The 21,447-nt window shown below is 40.6% G+C and overlaps 2 protein-coding genes across 3 annotated transcripts in view; one reads left to right on the top strand and one right to left on the bottom strand.

Annotated features, from left to right (window-relative positions):
- LOC136871878 (uncharacterized) overlaps positions 1-21,447 on the bottom strand; it is a 104,548-nt gene that overhangs the window by 18,383 nt on the left and 64,718 nt on the right. Inside the window, exon 3 of one of the 2 annotated variants that reach the window (XM_067145537.2) lies at positions 9,339-10,967. The exons of the other annotated variant lie outside the window; for it this stretch is intronic. The gene's annotated coding sequence lies outside the window, so the exon portion shown is untranslated. Of the gene's footprint in view, positions 1-9,338; positions 10,968-21,447 lie in introns of those variants that run through there. 2 annotated transcript variants of the gene reach the window in all.
- Positions 1-21,447, top strand: part of LOC136871877 (uncharacterized) — a 33,067-nt gene that overhangs the window by 966 nt on the left and 10,654 nt on the right. The window contains exon 2 of the mRNA XM_067145533.2: positions 8,636-9,331. Within this exon, the coding sequence (XP_067001634.2) occupies positions 8,636-9,331 (696 nt within the window). The remainder of the gene's footprint in view (positions 1-8,635; positions 9,332-21,447) is intronic.

The raw sequence follows: 21,447 nt of genomic DNA, 5'->3' as shown, positions 1-21,447 counted from the left end.
GACCAAGGGACAGGACGCCTTAAATCACGAATATTTGGACATGGTATACTGTATACACGGGTTCGAATATTACAGTTAGTCACCTTTAAAGTGTGTTTCCGTGGTTTGTCATTTCATTTCCAGATTAATGCTGTTATTGTACCTACCTTAGATCACGAGTGATGTTTCCCAATTGTTGTCCCAATTAATCACAGTATCCTCGTACACACAACAACATAGGCTATCGGACAGAGTTATCATTCAAAATTTTGTTTTATCTTATAGGAGGCGTATATTTATGAGAAAATCATACCAGACAGTTACGTCTCAAACCTCACGTGCTAACATTAGTATAAAATAGTATCAAAACATACAACTACAAACTAGTAGCTAAATTAACATTCTAATGAGTCTCAAAATTCACGACTCCGGACAGCAGGTACCTGCGATGACCGTAGGAGGGATGAGGTGCGCGATGTCTCGCGCTGCCCTTTCACTTTTAGAATGGAATATCTCATGTACTGTTAACAAGAATTATCGTCCTACCACAGGACCAAATTCTCCAAAAACACTGATCGATACTCAGTTACTCTGCTTAGTGTCATCGAGCAGTGCACAACATGGAATTCATTACTTCGCAAAAGGGTAAACTAAATTTAATATACAACGGTTTTATAAGCAGGGAGAAAAGAAGTCGGGCGAAACAGCACGGTTTTGTCATAAGACTATCACCCGCGTGTGCCGGTAAAGTTATCATTGCGAGTGACATAGCGTTTCAAGTGGAACAGTCCACCAGTGTGCACCTGATGTCCGTGCGTTTTTTAGCCTCCTGTCGCGTATACTTTGTGTTCAGCTACACAACAGACCCACCTCTTGGTAAGAGGAGTGCCAATTACAAGAAGGCACGCAGTTTCGGCTGGAGCTAACAATGGACCTTTTGGCACAATTCCAATTCTTCTTCTTCTTATTCTTAATCTGGTTTCCCTCCAGGGTCGGTTTTTCCCTCGGACTCAGCGAGGGATTTCACATCTAGCGCCTCAAGGGCGAGGATGACCAGTACCTCGCCCAGGCGGCCTCACCTGCTATGCTGAATAGGGGATGGGGAGATTGGATGAGACAGACAAGGAAGAGGGAAGGAAGCTGCCGTGGCCTTAAGTTGGGTACCATCCCGGCATTTGCCTGGAGGAGAAGTGGGAAACCATGGAAAAACCACTTCCAGGATGGCTGAGGTGGGAATCGAACCCACCTCTGCTCAGTTGACCTCCCGAGGCTTAGTGGACCCCGTTCCAGCCCTCGTACCACTTTTCAAATTTCGTGGCAGAGCCGGGAATCGAACCCGGACCTCTGGGGGTGGCAGCTTATCACGCTAACCACTACACCATAGAGGCGGACACAATTCCAATTACTTTTTCAAATATCTATGTGGGGTAGGGTGGGCATTTATTCATTCCAAAAAGAACTGGCCCTGTTCGTGAGTTTTGAGACTGGCCCAGGTAAAGAAACCTCTTACTAATCCTCTTCTTGGAATTCATGAATTTTGATACTCGTGAGTTTAAGACTCGTGAGTTCTGAGACGACACGTATCAGGTGTACTTCATCAGTTTCAGAAGTGATCAAGAATGAGTTGAAGAAATAATACATAGAAAGTTTCATATTTTAGTCAGAAATGATTACATAGCGCTGACTAACCTAATACAGATATACCATTACCATAAATACAGCAAAGCTGAGTGGCTCAAATGGTAGAAACGCTGTCCTTGTAAGTCCAAGTTGGGGATTTGATCTCGGTTTAATCCGGCGATATTTAAAAGTGCTCAAATATGCCAGCCTCGTGTTGGTAGACTAAACGGCATTTAGAAGAACTCCTGCAGGAGAAAATTCCAACACTTCGGCTTCTCCGAAAGTGTAAACATATTTAATAGAACGTAAAAGTATTATTATTATTATTATTATTATTATTATTATTATTATTATTATTATTATTATTTTGCTATTTGCTTTACGTCGCACCGACACAGATAGGTCTTATGGCGACGATGGGATAGGGAGGGGCTAGGAGTGGGAAGGAAGCGGCCGTGGCCTTAATTAAGGTACAGACCCAGCATTTGCCTGGTGTGAAAATGGGAAACCACGGAAAACCATCTTCAGGGCTGCCGACAGTGGGGTTCGAACCCACTATCTCCCGAATACTGGATACTGGCCGCACTTAAGCGACTGCAGCTAACGAGCTCGGTATTATTATTATAAAAAAATTCGTGTGGCTATTTCTAGCCGAGTGCAGCCCTTGTAAGGCAGACCCTCCGATGAGGGTGGGCATTATTATTATTATTATTATTATTATTATTATTATTATTATTATTATTATTATTATTATTATTATTATTATTATTATTATTATTATTATACGAAAAATATAAGGAAGGGAAGCTGTTGTCATCAGTAGGAGATATGGTTACATATAACAGCTATGCATACATTGCACCGTCCCCACCTACTTTGGACGTGATCGTTCAGAGTTCTTGTGATAACACAGTCCATTCCGTCTTCAGTGCCATCTTCAACTGTTGCAAATCGTCCAGTGAGTGTTCATGCGTAGCTACTGTAGGCTACGTGTCTTCTCAAGATGTCCTACACATGTTCTAAATTATTTAAAACGGGAGAACGGACAGGCCAGTCTAACCGTCAAATATCTCTTACCAACATTGCGATTAGAAAGGTGTCTGTGTATGATGTGGTCGTATAATATACAGTGGGTAAAATAAGTAGGCTATGCATACATACCTGTACATTGTTTCAAAGGGTACACAAATGGGAAATATCGGTAGTACTACGGATGCACTACTATTTGATGTAATTAACTGTAACGTACATTGTTCGTCGCACTATATTCCCTGGTTTACAACAAAGTATTGTCGCCGAATGACGGCTGAATACAAATTATTTAGTGTGTATCCAGGATAACAGTGAGTATTAGTGCCTGGAACTAATAGTGTACGGAAATGGGACGTCGAGCGGGTGAGTTGAAGACTGATGTGAAGGAAACAAAATACTGTAGTTTCCGTATGACTATGATACCGAAACATTGCTAGAAAACTGAACCTCTCGCGTGCTCCTGTCCAGTATGTTGTGAACAAATACAAACAAATAAGATCTACGGCGAATGTGCGAAAGTCTGGACGTCCTAGTGCTTTAACGGACGGAGAGTCACGATATGTAGCCTACTGCAAGAAGCGCGCAAGAACTCAAGCGTGAGTGCCCGAATGCTTGCTGAAGACATAGCAACAGCAACATACAACCATAAGGAATTACATTCAGAAGCTGGCTTAAATGGCAGAGCGGCAAGGAAAGAACCATTCATTAACAAGTGCAATAGGATGAAAAGAATGGATTTTGCTCACACATATCTCAACAAACCCAAATAATATTGGAAGGAGCTTGTATTCCCGAATAAGAGCAAGTCTAACCCTTTTGGATATAATGGGCGAATATATGTGTATAGTATAAACCAAATAAAAAATTTGATCCTAAGAAAATTGTACTAACTATCAAGCATGGTGGAGTTCATGTCATGGTTTGGGGATGCACGAGCTACGCTAGGGTGGGAAAACTGGTTGTTGTTGAGGGTAATATGATTACCATGCGTATGAGAACATACTCTGTGATAATTTGTTGGCCAGTGTTGCGAAATTAAATTCCGAGGACTTATTTGTTTGTTCAACAAGGCAACGATCCCAAGTATACAGCTCGTATAACAAGAGAATGGCTGCTGTATAATGTTCACGAGCAACTTCCAACGCTTCCACAGTCCCAACACATCAATCTCATAGAAAATACGTGGGCATTATTGGAGCGGAGAGTAAGGGAACGGATATGCCGGTCAGAAGAAGACTTCCCCGATCATCTAAAGCAGAAATGGTTGAAATTTGATCAAAAGCACATGAAGCCTTGCAAGCTTCATGTCACGAAGGCTTCAAGCAGTTATCGATGCCAAGGGAATGCATACGAAGTACTGATTGTCAAACTGTGTGTGTCTGAGGACATTGTTCCAACAAGTATGAATATTAATTTTCGGCTATTTGCTTTACGTCGCAGTGACACAGATAGGTCTTATGGCGACGATGGGATAGGAAAGGCCTAGGAATGGGAAGGAAGTGGCCGTGGCCTTAATTAAGGTACAGCCCCAGCATCTATCTGGTGTGAAAATGAGAAACCACGGAACACCATCTTCAGGGATGCCGGCAGTGGGATTCGAACTCACTATCTCCCGAATGCGAGCTCACAGCTGCGCGCCCCTAACTGCACGGCCAAGTCGCACGGTGAACATTAATTTTGAGGACAGAAAATGGATTTTGTTTTGTTGGGAAGACTGCATAATTTCTATCCGTAGATGGTTCTTCACACTTAATTAAGACATATAATTCGTGAACTAGGGCATGACGTATTTCTGTTTTTATTGTGACAAGCCGCACATGCAGTCTATGAATACTTATTTAATCCACTATATGTTATAAATTGAAAAAGTGACATTTCTGACGTCAGTATGCAATCGGTTCGTCGTTGTCCTTCTATTCCAAATCTAGGCTAAACTCGGTGGCATTTAAAATATGCGATAACTGCCCGTTTTTTTCTTTTTTGGCTTCCGTCACGTTGATGAACTCCTCCGAGGAAAGAAACTCAGACATCTTGGTGTATTATATTATTATTATTATTATTATTATTATTATTATTATTATTATTATTATTATTATTATTATTAGATGCGGAAAAGACCAGAAAACTGATCACGCAAAGCTCACTTAGAAGTTGTTCATTTCCTTCTTTGCCAGGCAGCCTTCAATTTTTCTCTCATCGTGGTTCTTCGTTCTTCTGTCCACTTAGCTCCTGTCTTCTTCTTGTGGTTTCTCTCTGACTCTACTTCCCACTTGCTGATTTTAGTTCTATAGCAGGTTCGGTCAGCGATGTCGGCCACTTTGATTCCTGATTTTTCCAGGTCTTGGCGGATTTCCGTTGTCCACCTATTTGTTTTGATGTTTTCTGTTGCCTCAAGTAAGATTCTTGTCAGTCTGCTTTCTGGAAGGCGTTTGATGTGTCCGTAAAATTTCAAGCGTCCTTTTCTGATGTCAGCCGCAAGGTTTGAGTGCTCCTCGGTTTTTGTACGAGACTGCAGTCGGTATCCTTCGTCAGTCAGTTTTGGGCCGAGAATTTTTCTGATGATTTTACGTTCCTCTTTCAGGATATCTTCGAGTACTGTTTTTCTGTGGAGATCCAGTGTTTCACTCGCGTATAGTATTTCAGGTTTGATCACAGTGTTGTAATGTCGAATTTTGGTGAAGATTGAAAGGCATTTTTTGTTGTAAATATTTTGCGTTCGGCCGAGGGCTCTCTTCATTTTCTGGATGCGGACCTCGAGGGCCTTCTGTTGTTTTCCTGTTGGTACTACAATTTCTTCGAGATATCGGAACTTAGTTACTTTTTCGATTGTGCCAATTTTCGTGTTCACATTCTGGAGCCTGCAGTGGTTGCACATGACCTTGGTTTTTGAGAAGGAGATTTGTAGTCCGAATTTTTCTATTATTTTGAGTATTTCTTGAGGGTTTCGATTTGGCTGATTGCCTGTTGTTCGTTTGTGGCGAGGATCGCGAGATCATCTGCGAAAGCGAGACAGGAGATTTTTACATGTTTTCTTGTCATACTTAATGGTTGCCAATTTCCTTGAGCATTTAGAGCTTGTTCCCATTCTCTCATGATTTTGTTCAGGATTATGTTAAAGAGTAGTGGGGAAAGTCCATCTCCTTGTCGGAGATTATTAAAGCGAAGCTGTATGAATAAAACGGTTTCGGTGGTGGAGTTATTATTTATTTAGCGTATGACTGTTAGTGCATGGTGTGTCCGAGGACACGTTAGGCTCATCTAGTGTAGGTCTTTCTAGTTGACGCAATATAGGCGACCTGCGTATCTGGGTGCGAAATAATGATGATAAATGAGGTAGGGAGATGGATAAACTCGGTGTCGGAACATAGCCTACTCTTGTTGAATAACAACAAGGGGTCTGCTCAAGGCTTAACGCCTCCATTCGACGGCCGAATCTCCATTAACAGCGTCATATGCCCTAACTCCACATAAATACTGCGCAGAGGTTTCGAGTAGAATCAGGATTTTGTCAAGCAATCTCGTAATTAGAAATTGTACACAACCACCTCTCCTAACCTGCCGGTCAACATTCTGATGGTGAATCTTTTTCACCAACGGGACTCGAAACGGCCAAACACATTAAAGACTTAACGCCATAACGATCAAGGCTACCAGGTTGGCTAGGTGGTGGGGCCATGTGAAGCAAATGAAGGAGTATAGGTCTCCTAGCAGAGTTATGAACTCGGCCATGTGTTGTAAAAGGAGTATCGGGAGACCAAGGTAAGGATGGTCAGACTCACTTTTTAAAAGGTCTGAAACTAAATAAGGCTGCGGGGCTAGTTGAAAATTGAGGTCTGTGGAGACTCGTAGTTAATTCAGAGAGGCTTGCAGACTGAATGCTGAACGGTCTACAATGAAGGTGCATGTAGGCTATGTATCAGTGACGGAGTGTTCTATATGTTCAGTAGTTCAGTAATAATAATAATATTATTAGTGGTTCATTGAACCTCCTAGAAATAGAAAATAGATGTCTTAGTAAAATGGTTTATCAAGTACCTATTTATTTAATTATCTCTGTAGCGATAAGTTTGACATCAACAGTCGCTTGCTCTCCGGAACCAGCGAAGAGGTTCAATTTCTGCATTGAGGGCACGGGTCTGCGAGACGTAAGTAGGGTGCACAAGGCGAGGGGCTATGAGGAGCAAGGAGAACATAGCGCAGAAATCGCTGACAACTGGACCAGCGATACACACGAATTACATCGAGCAGCCCCGAAATTAACCGAAGCGCTGTCTCAGAGAGCGCGGTTAATACGAGTATTTACCTATGTTTTCAAGATTTTGTGGTTCTGATGTAATTAATCACAATGAACCAGAATGTTTTAAGTTTATATAAATAATCACACTTTTAATTAGTAATACGTGTTTTATGAAAAGTGAACAACGAAATACATCAAGACATAAATTACAGTAGTCTGCCTAACACGTTCTTGAAGCAGTTATTCCTACGCAATGTCTTCTGAATCAGAGAAAACTGGATCAACTAAAGCAACTGTAACTTAAATTATTTCTCTACCGTTCCTCATCTTTTTAGTAACTTTAGTAACTTTAGTAACAGCCGTGTGCCTTAAAAGGAAAGTCACGCTGTTAATCAAGCAACGTCACTATTTTACTTCTATGTAAACATCAAGTAACAAATTTGAACACGTTATTTTTCAAAGAAGTGAACTCCCATACGTTTTATCCACGCGCCGCCAATGGTATGTATGTTATAGAAGTCGAACTTCAAGATATTCTAGCATTAAAATTACATAATATTACGTTTTTATTGAATTACTTGTCGATTGCTTCAACTGGGAAGGAACTCCTATTCTTTTATGAGGAAAAGCTTTATAAATATTGAATTATTTCAACAAAAATGATGACCACTTCGTACACGGTATATTGACATTTGCTTTCTTTTTTGTTGTGGTTTAACGCCACACTAACTCAGGTTGGTTTTCAGTCATGATGGGAAAGGAAGGAGCTCGGATTGGGAAAGAAACGGCTGGCCTTAATTACGGTACAACCGTAGAACTTACCTGGTGTGAACACGGAGAAACCACGGAAAGCTATCATCAAGGCTTCCGATGTTAGGATTCGAGTGCACCGTCTCCCAAATGCAAGCTTACAGCCACTCGCTCAGTACAAAATACTGTATATGTATTGTATATATACCATGTAGATTCTTGTATTAATGACAAAATAATCATTTAATTCGGTCTGCACTGTGGTGTAGGGGTAGCTCGTCTGACTCTTACCTGAAGACTACGGGTTCCATTGCCGGCTCGTCTAAAGTTTTTAATGCTAGACTTAGAGCTGGAATGAGGTTCCTTCAAGAGGCCGGAACGTGATTTAGGTACACTATGTATGTAGGTATGTATGTATGTATGTATGTATGTATGTATGTATGTATGTATGTATGTATGTATGTATCTCGAGTAGTGGTTTGATCCTCAACAGCTCCGCCATTAGCTGTCATAGATGACATAGGCGTCACTGAAGGGTTATACTAGGGAAATGAGGAGTGAGGAAGTTTCCAGTTGCTTTTCTTATAGAGCCAAAAGTTGCTATCACATATCAGTCAGTCGATCCCACTAAAATGTGCACACCAATTGACCCTATGTGTGACACTTTTACACCAGGAACTGGCTGCATGAGGAGTGGCATTGCTAGCATCGCTCATACCTCTATCACTTTCATATTGTTCAAGTCAAGCACGAAGCCGAGACAGTTCAATAAAAGTAACAAATTGTTCTAGCCCTTACTAGGAGACATAGTGCCCTGTAAACACCAGGTCTTGCCAGCAAAGGCACACTATATACATGCATATAATTTATCCCTTAGATTACTAAATGAGAGGAGATAATCATTTATTTGTATTTCAAACAATATTTACATTTCGTTACACAAACAATTTCTATGCACACTCCACTTGGTATAAATATCTGTTTTAATAACAAATATATGTATGTTTCTGATTGCAGTGTTTATAATCAACACATTTGAGGTTCATCTCGTCGCCAGCGCTTTTTCACGTGTGCCGTGGCATCCACAGCCTCCGTTGTCGGCCATATCTCCACATCCACGTCCAGCAAAGCCAGGGCATTCGCGTCCTATAATAATACCGGCTATAATACAGCTACCATCCACGATGCAGCACTCCTCTCAGCTGTCTCATGCTGTTATAGTTCCTCTCCCGCCCACGCAGAATCCACAGTTTCATCAACAGCCTGCATCTCCCGTTGGTTATCCAAGTCCTGTAAACTATTATCCACCTCCCCATTCTCCCTCTAAAGGAAATCTCCCACCACGCTATGCCTCTCGTCTTCCGCCACCCAGTAAATATCCTCCCGCACATTTAAATGCAGTTCATGTTCAGCCGAATAATTACAAGTACCTTCAACCCAATGTTCAACTTCCTCCACCTAGGAGATATCTTCCACCAGTCGCCGATCACATGCCACGTTATCCCCAGCCACCCCCCGACCCCAACCATCTTCCACCACCTGTACCACACCAGGATTCCATAGCAAAAAATACGTTTATTCCTGCCAAGAACGTGTTCAAAGGCGCGTGCCCCATGATCCATTTGCCAGTCTGTGCCGCCAGCGGCACGCAACCACTGCGAACCTTCTACAATATCTGCTTCATGAGACTTTTCAACTTGAGGAATAGAGTGGGTGAGTTATTACCGAAAATTAATTATTCCGAAAGTTTTAGAAAGTTTCTCTCAGTTGAACTCAATTGAAAGTAGACAGACAATTTTAATATTGAAAATATGGCTGAGAATTTAAAGGAATACTTATACGAAATAACTGAAGAGATTCTTCTCTAGGCGGCACGTGCAAGAGACATTATGAATGTTTCGACTGTTATAGACTTTGGATAAATTGTCATTTTTTGAAATATTATTTTTTAAGGCTCTTATGTTGATGACGTAAATCATATTTATATTGCACTTAACATGTTAAAAATGACTTTATTAGATGAGCTAGAATTAAGAAAATGTATTATAAAATTTATAAAATGATTTTAAAAATTAATGTTTAAAAGCCCTTCAGAAAATAATAGGTTAGACACAAACTTAAAAAGTACATTATATAGGCCTTTTATTTGGATGTTGCTTGAAGACATGGAATACACAATGCAATGAATATTGGTTGAAAGATTACTAGAAGACATAGAATTCACAATAAAATATTATAATTTATTAAGGTACACTCGAACAAGAGCCTCCGTGGCTCAGACGGCAGCGGGTCGTCCTCTCACCGCAGGATAGCGTGGTTCAAATCCCCCGTGACTCCATGTGAGATTTGTGCTGGACAAAGCGGAGGCGGGACAGGTTTTTCTCCAGGTACTCCGGTTTTCCCTGTCATCTTTCATTCCAGCAACACTCTCCATTATCATTTCATAGCATTTATCACTCATTAATAAAATCACCTTGGGAGTGGCGACCCCATTGTAATAACAGCCTATATATGTTTCATTCATTACATCCCTGACCCGGTCATTGACTGGAAAACAGGTTGTAAGTTTTCATTCAAGGTACACTCGAAAGAGCATTGACTACAAACCAAACATACTTTAACACTCATGGAGACCTGATTCAGAGTGCAATGAACAATCATAATAAAACTGAAATGATCTCCCGAACAGGGATTAGTTTTCAGTGTTATAATCAGACAAAGATTTTGTCCTCATCTGGCATACCGCTATGTGGTACAGGGTACATCTCTGCCCGCATAATTCACACACACACACCTTTCGTTCGGGGAATGAAAAAGCTTATTCTCACAAATCTTATAATGAAATTCATGAATGGCCAGTCTCGTAACGGTATGTCTTTGCTCCTGGTGCGGCTTTGTCCAGTTGCGGTCGATCATCGCTGATATTCCATAGAAGTCAATATCTATCTCTGTTCTCTTCGTCCTCCTATGTTTTCAGTAGTTTATTGGATGCCTCAGTAGAAGGCAGGCGTAGTCTTAGATCCTCCATAAAAAAAGTGTCCTTGGCAAGTACGTAAACAAGTCTAGATGGTGCATATTTCCCCACCCTAAGGGCATGTTTTAGGAAACGAGCTTTCACCTTTTCTATGCGATCTAAGTCAGTGATGGGCAGATTTTCCCATATTAGTTCCAGACCGTAGGTAACTATGGGTGATATCATCGTATCAAAAGGTCTCATGGCTGTCTTCAGCGATAGTGTTGCAATGTTCCATATCCTGCATATTGCTTTCGTGGCCTCTGCTGTCCAACCTGGATGTGACACCGGAAGGAGCTCGCTGTCGTTTGAAGGGTTACACCCAAATATTTGAACCTATTGACTGTCAATACATAATACAATGAATATTGGTTGAAAAAGGAGCAGTTTGAAAACAACTCGAAATAATAAAATACGATTTGTGAAATTAAAGTTTACAAAAACATTTTGAAAAAATATTAAAGAATCAACTTGAGAAATTAATTTCTACAAAATTTAAAATATAAATATGTTTAGAAACAAAGACTCGAAAGAACAAGAATAAGACTACATAATATGATAATGAAATGTTTTATTTCAAGATTCGCGAAACTACTAGATAAGGCTTTGAGACATAATTTCATGAAATAATATGGTAACATGATAAAAGGGAAAAAAAGACCTAAAGAGACAAATATCTCCAAGATATGACCGAAAAATTCTCCGAAATCAAAGAAATTGCTCTTAAAATATAGAAACACAAAAGATGAAAAAAATAGTAAACAATGCAAATTTAGAGTAATAAACTTCATGGTTGGGTTCCGTATTGAGTTAAGACTTAACTTAAAAATGAGTGCAATTTTTTTTATTGTTCCACCTTCTCAATACTTAAAATCATTTAACGTTTGTCAAAACATTACAATATAATAATAACAGGTACTAGTTTCGGTCCGTTTTTTGGACCATCATCAGCCTAGCCAAAGTTACAAGCAAAAGACATATTCTAAAAATGAAGTGATGTGGATGAACAAGGGGATGGGATGGTGATGGAATGTCATACAAAAGTAAAAACCTTATACATGGGTTACAATAAATATGACCGGAATATGTTAAAATTAACAGATGAATAAAAGCATTGTGATGTCGTGTAAAATCACTTGATGACAAAGTCTTAGGTTGACGGTTGAACTTGTGTTGCACACTTAAATTCGAGTGAAATCTTATGTAAGTTCTTATGTTTCGGGAAGGTTCTAAAAGCGAGTTCCACAATGGCGCAGAGGGAATTGTCCAATATGACCAGTATAGACTTGACGAATTGAGAAAGACGGACTCGTTCTATGTAGCATGAACGAACGATTGCTGTTCTTTAAAGGTAGTCTCAATTCAGTCGGAACCGAATGAACCTGAAGAACAAAATTGGAATTAACTCGAGAGATCTAATAGAGAAAATACAAGAGGAGGGTGGGGGTGGGGGTGGGGGTGGGGGTGGGGGTGGGTGGGGTGGGGTGGGGTGGGGTGGGGTGGGGTGGGGGTGGGGGTGGGGGGCGAAATAACGAGTATTTACCTTGCGCTTTTTGTAGAACAAGCTGCTGGAATGAGTGCAACGGACAGAGTGAGCGTCACGCGAAATAGAACAGCAAAAGAGGAGAGGGGGATGCGGAGGGGAAGGAGACGTTGGGAGGGAGGGAGGGAAGGGGGAATGGTTCAGGGCGGGCTAGGAGAGAGGGAAGTTAATGGTATTTGTGGTGGTGGGGGACCCTTAATTGATTTTAAAAAAGGGTTATGAACAGCGGATTTATTTTTCCTATAATAGGAAATAAAAAGATCAAATAAAATATTGGGTTTCTCTGTAATTTCATTAAGATTGTAGTTGGCATTAAAACATTGATCCAAATGTATGTAAAAACTCTCGATTATGTTGAGTAGAGGTCCCTTTTTTTTTAGCTATTTCGAGTATGTCCATATCTGTTTCGATGTTGGTAAAACTATGGTTATAATCGACCATATGTTGGCCGATGGCTGAAAATTTGTTGTATTTGATCGCGTTGAAATGCTCAGAATATCTAATATTGAAGTTCCTACCGGTCTGCCCTATGTAGGAAATATTTGAACATGTGTTACATCTAATTCTGTAGACACCTGATTTTGAGTACCTGTTTATTTTATTAATATGTGAGGTGTTATGTAAGATGTGCATGTTGTTGTTGCTGGTTTTGAAGGCTATTTTCATACCTTTCTTCTTTAAAACATTAGTAATCATGTGAATTCCTTTGACATAGGTAAAAGTGGAGAAAGAATCGTGTTTGGATGGTTCTTTTTTAAGCGTGGTCTTAGGTCGGAATTTGTGTTTACTAATGATATTTTCTATGAATTGATTATTAAAGCCATTGAATCTAGCAATGTGACGGATAGTATTCAATTCTGTGTAGAAATATTTTTTATTCATGGGTACGTTGAATGCTCTATGTATAAGACTATTGTAGGTTGCTTTTTTGTGGGGGAAGGGATGAAATGAATCTTGTCGGATTGTGACGGCCGAATGGGTGGGTTTTCTGTATATCTTGTAGGTTAAGGATTCCTGTTGTCTAGTAATGGTAAGATCCAAAAAATTGATTTTTTGATCTACTTCTGACTCCAAAGTGAACTTAATATGAGGATCGATGTTATTTAATGTTAGAAGTGTGGTATTAGCATCTTGCAGGTTCTCGTTAATAACTACAAGGACATCGTCGACGTATCTAGCCTAAAAAAGGACGTAATCAAATTTATTGTTGATTTTTGTGTTCTCGAGAAAGTCTAAATAGATTTCTGCGAGAATCCCGGAAGCCGGTGAACCCATTGCTAGATCGCTTTGTTGGTAAATAGTACCATTAAACATAAAAAAGTTGTTGTTAACTATCAATTTGAGCAATGTAATAAAATCTTGGATTTCCAGTTTACTCAGGTGACCGTTTTTCTTGTAGATTATTTTTGATGATGGGAATTAGTTTAGAAATTGGTGACGAAGTAACTTGGATCGGAGCCACACTTATTCCAGTCCTTATTGTTCATAGCATCTATGATATACAAATCAATACCATTTTTTAATTCTTCCTCTGATATTCAGGGACTACCTGTTGGTACTGCCAGTAGCATATGCAGATATTTAAGCAAAACCGTATTATTTTCTTAGCTTGTTTATGAAGACGTGGCGAGGTGAATTTAGAATATAAACACCACTCGATTTCCTTTAAGATGCCATACCAAAAAAATAATTTATATTTATCAAAATCACTAATCTCTTCAAGAAACAAAAATAGCCTGATATGTGGAGTTTGAGGAGTAAGTCAGGTGCCGATAATGCGCCATCTCAGTTCACAACGTTCGGAGAGGCTTGAACCTATTCAATAACTTCTCTGATTCTGTTTTCGGTAACAATAGTACCTTTATAAGGACTCAGATAAAGCGAAGATATAAATGAACAATTATAAGCCTTGCTGAGAGTGCACTTGATGAGGTAATCTCAGTCTTCTTGATTTTTAAATGTTCAGAGGGGGAGGGTGGTCGTGGGTGGGAATTATGTTGCACATGTGAGCCAGCCGTGTTTTACGGCCGGGTACTACTTCTGGCGCCAACCCTATGTGGAGGGAAGTGTTATCCATTGGTTAGTAGTGTGGTGTGTTATGTTGTGTGTGTACGAAGAAAAGTGTGTTAGGACAAACACGAAAATCCAGTCAGAAGAATTAACCAGACGTGATTGAAATCCCCGACCACCTCAGGAATCGAATCTGGGACCCAATTAACCGAAGACCTCGACGCTGAACATTAATCCAAGAAGCCGTGCATGTGATCTTAATTAATATAGGTTCGATTCCCGAGGTGGTACACCTCAACGCCGCGCATTCAAAATAAGCGCCTTAATGAACTCCTCTATCGAACAAAGTGGAAACTAATACAACAGGAACTTAGAACTTTAATAAGAAGATGTCACCACTAAAATACTGAGTAATTTTGTTATTGTGAAGTTTCCTAACCTGACCGAATTTCTCCTTGTTTTGTTTGCTCTACATCAAGAAGTTTGGATATTTTTCTACAGATGACTCCACTAAAAATGTATGATCATGCACCCTGGTGCGAAGTGAAAGAACTTATGATTTAAAGTTTTGTGTTTCTAGGTTTTTGTAACTGATTGATGTTCATTTATTTTTGGGTTGGCAATATTTCCTTTTTATTTCCGCCAGTTTTGAATCTAGCCATTCACTAATTTCTGTAATTAATTTTCCACCTATCACAGGCTTCTTGTTCGATTCTGAGTGTTACTTTTGAAACCTACCAATAAAATTGAGAGGGTGTGGCTAGTTCAGTGTTGAATGATCTCGAACCTTCCCTGAGGGTTTATAAACTGAGGCTTTTCTCGTTTCTTGGCAATTGATCGTCGTCTTACTGAGTGTGTGTGCTTAAGCAGGAGGCGGGCGGCCTCTTCGTCTGCAGCTAGAACATCTACAAGGTAATGGCCACATAACTTTATTCTTTCTTGGTACCTCCGCAGTTTAACCCGAGGGAAAGATCCGACTCTTTAGTTATGTAACAAGCTTTTCTAAAGTGTAACTTTACCGATCTCGATAGCTGCAGTCGCTTAAGTGCGGCCAGTATCCAGTATTCGGGAGATAGTGGGTTCGATCCCCACTGTCGGCAGGCCTGAAGATGGTTTTCCGTGGTTTCCCATTTTCACACCAGGCTGTACCTTAATTAAGGCCACGGCCACTTCCTTCCCAGTCCTAGCCCTTTCCTGTCCCATCGTCGCCATAAGACCTATGTGTGTCGATGCGACGTTAAGCCAATAGCAAAAAAAATGTAACTTTCTTCCGGCTAACGTAAAACCTTCATAAAATCTTCAACTGTAAATCGGGGATAGAGAGTGGTGTACCCTCTCGAGCTCCCCTTCATCTTGGTTTGAGGTGACTTCATTTTGTAACGGTTTTCTGCCTGTAATGTATTATAGTAATTTCTATACCAGTCACCTCAATAGTTTGGGAATTGCTCCGGTTACATCGGCCTAGAGCCCCTTAGGTTTTTTTTAGTGTTCATATCTAGGGGTGCAAGTATACGCCTCCATTCATTTTGTGTTCGGGCCATTAATTTAACCTGTTCCACGAAGGCCCAGGGGGTTGGGTATTTAATACCCCTGTTAAAATAAGTCCCATTTGTAAATGGTGGTTTGAGAGACCCGAGATTGATGTAATGTTGCCTTGTGTAGGCAGTATGGAACCGAGAGCCTGTTAGCTCTTTTTCAAATGTTGTAATTGTAAAGAGTGCCTCTAGGAGGCTAGAAATTGTATTTCGGGAGCAAGTGCTCCATGAATTAGGGGATTTCTGCCCTTGAATAAATTTGTGCTCTTTGTAAATTTGAGCTGGGAGCTCAGAAATTGTGAAGCGAGGGGCTTGAAGCCCAGGATTTGTAAAAATCACTAAAACTTGGATCTTTCTTGTCTTGGTCCTAGTTTGTCATTGTACCTGATATATTAGTGTGTTCACCCAGTGAAAGATTGTTAACTTTGAAGTTCTAAAAGAAAAATATAACCTTTTACAATTTTAATTCAATTCTTGACATTGTAGTTAGACCCATTCACCCCAGCACCTTCTTTCACCTCTGCGTCTCACCGATACCCCGGAACATTAATCATTGTGGTTTGTGTAGGTATCACGCATAACATTATTGTATTAGCACTGGGTTTGAACCTCCAGACATACGCTTCAACATTGACCCGTTAACGCCTTTTTTCTTCCTTTAATCAGTTGTTTATTTTAGGCTTCGAAATTTACACAGCACAAATGAAATACATCTGAAACATTGTCATGGACCATGTACAAAACAGATGATTGAAAAAATCTGAGCAGTTCAAATTATAACTGTTTCCACATAGTTCAATCACTCACAGGCGTCGTATAACTTAATGATAAGTAAAGAATGTCAGGTAAAATCATTGTTGTACCTTAGACGGGGACATTTGAACCTAAGAACTGAGTTCATGACAATAAGAAAAAGAACACACAAGAAAACATTATTATAAACCAATACTCTTAGTAACCGCGCCTATCTTCCAGCTGTCCACTTTCACCGAGTTTTCACCACTCTTTCTTCATGTGGTACAAGAGACTGGAAGAAGAGCGTCATCAACACTGTCCATGATGTATTATATACTGTTCTATTACCCACACAATCGCTTGTTGTTTGATCTGGGGGAAGGCCGTCACAAACAGTCGAATCAGCTTCCGGTAGTGATGGATTGACAAAATATGATGTCATTGATGTAATTAAGTGTTATTGGTTTTACACCCCACTAACTACATTTTAATGGTTTTCTGAGACACCGAGTTGCCGGAATTTCTTTCCCGCATGAGTTCTTTTATGTACCAGTAAATTTACTGACACAAGAATGACGCATTTGAACACCTCGAGGTCGTCGGTGTTTCCTTAGGGCAGATCCATGAGCGACACACTGTCATTTATACGCCTTCTGCGACAGAGAAGTCGCTTACAGGAGTTCTCATAATATTTCAGCGTCAACATAGTTTATGATTAACACTCTGCATTCATTCATTTTAACTTCCTTATTACTGGATGGTCAGTCACGAATGTACCCGTGTACCTACAAAATAACTTATTGTAGGAAGAGAGGGGAGATGTTTTCTCGTTAGATTAAGGGGTAAGATGATTTATTGTAGAATCATAAACATCCTGAATTTACAGGTTACCACTGTGGACAACGTGAACTAATACAGTATAAAATATAGGCTTACACAAAGAAAAACCAAGTCACCTCCATACAGGCCATGAAGGCCCTTGGAGGAGTGGGAGGTTAAAGGCTTCTACTATCCGGAACCTCGGCACTATGTGGGGTAGAGTGGGTAGCTCTACGCCCGGCTGCCTTGGTCCTAGGAATTTACCTGGTACTCATTTTTGTTGTAGGCTGAGTGAGCCTCAGGGCATGTGCACCTCCAAAAGTGGGAAATTTAGTTTCTTAAATGTTTCGACTTCCTGACGGGGAATCGAACTCACGTAATTCCGGATGAATCGAGCATGCCTTTACAGCCTCGGTAGCCACTAAAATATAGGCCTTCTTCTTCTTATTCTTCTTTTCCCGCCGCTTTTTCCAACACCTGTGGGGTCGCGGGTGCGAACTGCGTCGCACATGTGGATTTGGCCCTGTTTTACGGCCGGATGCCCTTCCTGACGCCAACCCTCTATGGAGGGATATAAGCACTATTGCGTGTTTCTGTGGTGGTTGGTAGTGTAGTGTGTTGTCTGAATATGATGAGGAGAGTGTTGGGACGGACATATACACCCAGTCCCCGAGCCAGAAGAATTAATCATAAGCGATTAAAATCCCCGACCCGGCCGGGAATCGAACCCGGGACCCTCTGAACCGAAGGCCAGTACGCTGACCATTCAGCCAACGAGTCGGACAAAATATAGGCCTACATTGCTGTTAATTTATAGTCTGTGTAAATACATTGTATAAATATGCGTACTGCTAATTGTTAAGATGGCATTGTACAATTTTCAATGAGCTACGGATTACATTGGGTACAACGTTTTGTATTTCAGCTTTTTGGAAGTCAAACTTCTTCCAGAACTTCATGAAGAATGCTGGTCCCGTACGGCGTGCTTCAATCATCAGCCCAATAATTTCAATCTCTGGTAGATGGTATTCATTTTTGTAGAAGGGGACTGTTGGAATGTACCCACTCTTATTCTCAGATGTCCTGTCGTAAGAGGCAACTACAAGGGGCCCTAGAAGATCTTAACTTGGGAGCATGGGTTGGCAACCACGGGGCCATTAGCTGAGTCCTGACATTGCTTCCACTTACCTGTGCCAGGCTCCTTGTTCATTTTCGACCCCGACAGTATTGGATCACGAGGCCTAGGGAGTCTTTCATTACCGGGCGGTTAGGAGCGCGCAGCTATGAGCTTGCTCCGGGAGATAGTGGATTTCAACCCCACTGTCGACAGCCCTGAAGATAGTTTTTCGTGGTTTCTCATTTTCACACCAGGCAAATGCTGGGGTTGTACCTTAATTAAGGCCACGGCCACTTCCTTCCCACTCCTAGGCCTTTTCTGTCCCATCGTCGCCATAAGACCTATCTGTGTCAGTGCGACATAAAGCAAACTGTAAAAATAGAGTATTTCATTTTCACTCCCTTCGTGGCCTTTGTCTTTCTTTGGCCGATACCTTCATTTTTTAGAATTGTCTAACCCCTTCCATTTTTTCCCTCCGATTAATGTCAACATAGGTTGGTTGCCTAGTTGTACTTCCTCTTAAAGCAGTAATCACCAATCAACCAACTCTCAGACCGGCTCCGTGGCTAAATGGTTAGCGTGCTGGCCTTTGGCCACAGGGGTCCCGGGTTCGATTCCCGGCAGGGTCGGACCATCATTGGTTAATTTCGTTGGCACGGGGCTGGGTGCATGTATCGTTTACATCGTCATTTCATCCTCATCACGCTGCGCAGGTCGCCTACGGGTGTCAAATCGAAAGACCTGCACCTGACGAGCCGAACATATCCTCGGACACTTCCGACACTAAAAGCCATACGTCATTTCAACCAACTCTCAGAGGTTATTTCTTTTTGTTGGCCTTCATGATGCTCAAATCCGATAGTCGGATGTATTATATAACCTTTTTTCTTACTATTTTCAAGAGCAATCATATCTATGCGTCCAGTGCTGCCATCTGATGATATGCCATGTTCTTCATAAACGGTTTAACCTTTCCTTCGAAGTTCATCTGCGATTAAAGATCTTACTCGATGGTTCCGAATCTCAGTACTGCTGGTTGCATAAATCTGAAGAAATAGGAGCGGGTGATTCACGCGGTGTAGTACCGTATATAAAATTGTCTTTATGTAGCCTATGCACATTTTGAATAGGCCTGCTAACCTGATACTTGGTTTTTATAAGGTTTAGGACAAAGAATGACGTATGTCAGGTTCAGTTTAGTTTTTGACTGTTTGTCTATCTGTTACAGCATCACGGGAAAACGGATAGGTGGATTTTCATGAAACTTGGTATTTCAGTTCAGGATAAGGGAGAATAGGATCTTAGTTATAAGTTTTTCGACAAAATTAACTATGAGGGTCTTCAACGGGAGAATTAACCATACAACTCGATGTGCCTATATTTTGGTTTTACAGAAAAAATTCTTATGTCAACATTCATTTTAATTAATAATAAGAATATTGCACAATGTACATTAATTGTTACAGAATGTCGTTATAGACGTCTTACACTCACTTCAGATTAAAACATGGTATCTTTTTAAAAGCTTCTCGCACAATATACACACGCAGTTTAAGTTCGGCTGATGGTACGTCTTCTCTTTGCAGACTTTAAAATGCAAGCCGTGCACCGCCATTCGTGTAATCATGTGGCGGAGTTCATAATTAAGAGTTCATCCACTCGTAGGTCGTCATGGCGTCACTCCTGATATCCTTCTTGTTGTGAAGTTCGTATAGTAGTTTATCGTATGCTCCAGTGGTAGGCAGCATCCGTTGACTTCTCAAATCTTCTATATAAAATGTTTGATTGGCTAACACATACCAGACGGGAGGATGTATATTTTGAGAGGTTGAGTAACTTCTTTAAAAATACTGCCTTCACTTAGAATGTCATTAAAAATGTTGTTCAGTTTTTTTCTCGATACAGTGAAAAATATGGGAAATATCAGTGGCGATCGTATGAAACTTTAAGTACGAGAGCCGATATGTTAAGTGTTACAATGGAGAACATCTCGGCCATGTTTTAAACGCTCTGTATGAACTATTAGCGATAATTCGGTTCCTTAGTGCTCAATCAATATGAATCGGTTATCTTCGGAATTGGCAACCTCTAACACCAAAATTGAGTTGATTATGTATTGCTGTGGCATATGGCGGTATAATAACAAAATTGATATTGTTTATACAGCAAGGAAAAGAAATACAGGTCAAAATTTTACTTTTAAAATATATTTCAATGGCAGGAGAAATTTCACTTATATCGTAGGGACACCTCCTCTCACCCGGAGGCCCCGGGTTCGATTCCTGGCCAGGTCAGGGATTTTTACCAGGATCTAAGAGCTGTTTCGAGGTCCACTCTGCCTACGTGATTACAATTGAGGAGCTATCTGACGGTAAGATGGCGGCCCTGGTCTAGAAAGCCAAGAATAACGGCCGAGAGGATCCGTCGTGCTGACCACACGACACCTCGTAATCTGCAGGCCTTCGGGATGAGCAGCGGTCACTTGGTAGGCCAAGGTCCTTCGGAGCTGTGTATTTTTTTAGTTTTCGTAGGGACACCTTAGAATGTATTAACTTAGTGAGTTTCATAGTTTATTTATTAGTGTCGTTTCGTCTTAGTTGAAAAAAAAAGAGGTGACACTACAGTATCTCTAACTATGGTGATTTGGTGACGCAGACGCCATTTCCAGACCGTCATCTGGACTCGTAAGCATGGCATAAAGATGACGGCATAAACTGTGAAATATGAAGAGAATATCGATCGATCGATCGATTGATCATGCCATCTATTTTGTGGTCATCAGATGGAAATATTTCAGGCACTTGGAAGACATTACAAACTACCAGTGCAGTCATCATAAATATGATGATGCTTGTTGTTTAAAGGGGCCTAACATCTAGGTCATCGGCTCCATCATAAATATCAGATAAGTACCGTAAAATACGTAGATAAGTATCACAAAGACTATCTTTATTGGAACGCAATTTAATTGGATGTCAATATAATTATGCGTGAATTTATCGCGAAGACTACACTAGTGCCCCAAATTACAGCAATAGACAGACATTCTTTACCTCT

The sequence above is a fragment of the Anabrus simplex genome, chromosome 4, assembly GCF_040414725.1.
Source record: "Anabrus simplex isolate iqAnaSimp1 chromosome 4, ASM4041472v1, whole genome shotgun sequence".
Classification (NCBI taxonomy): domain Eukaryota; kingdom Metazoa; phylum Arthropoda; class Insecta; order Orthoptera; family Tettigoniidae; genus Anabrus; species Anabrus simplex.
The sequence above is the reverse complement of the archived record's forward strand: the minus strand, read 5'-3'. Positions and strand labels throughout refer to the sequence as shown.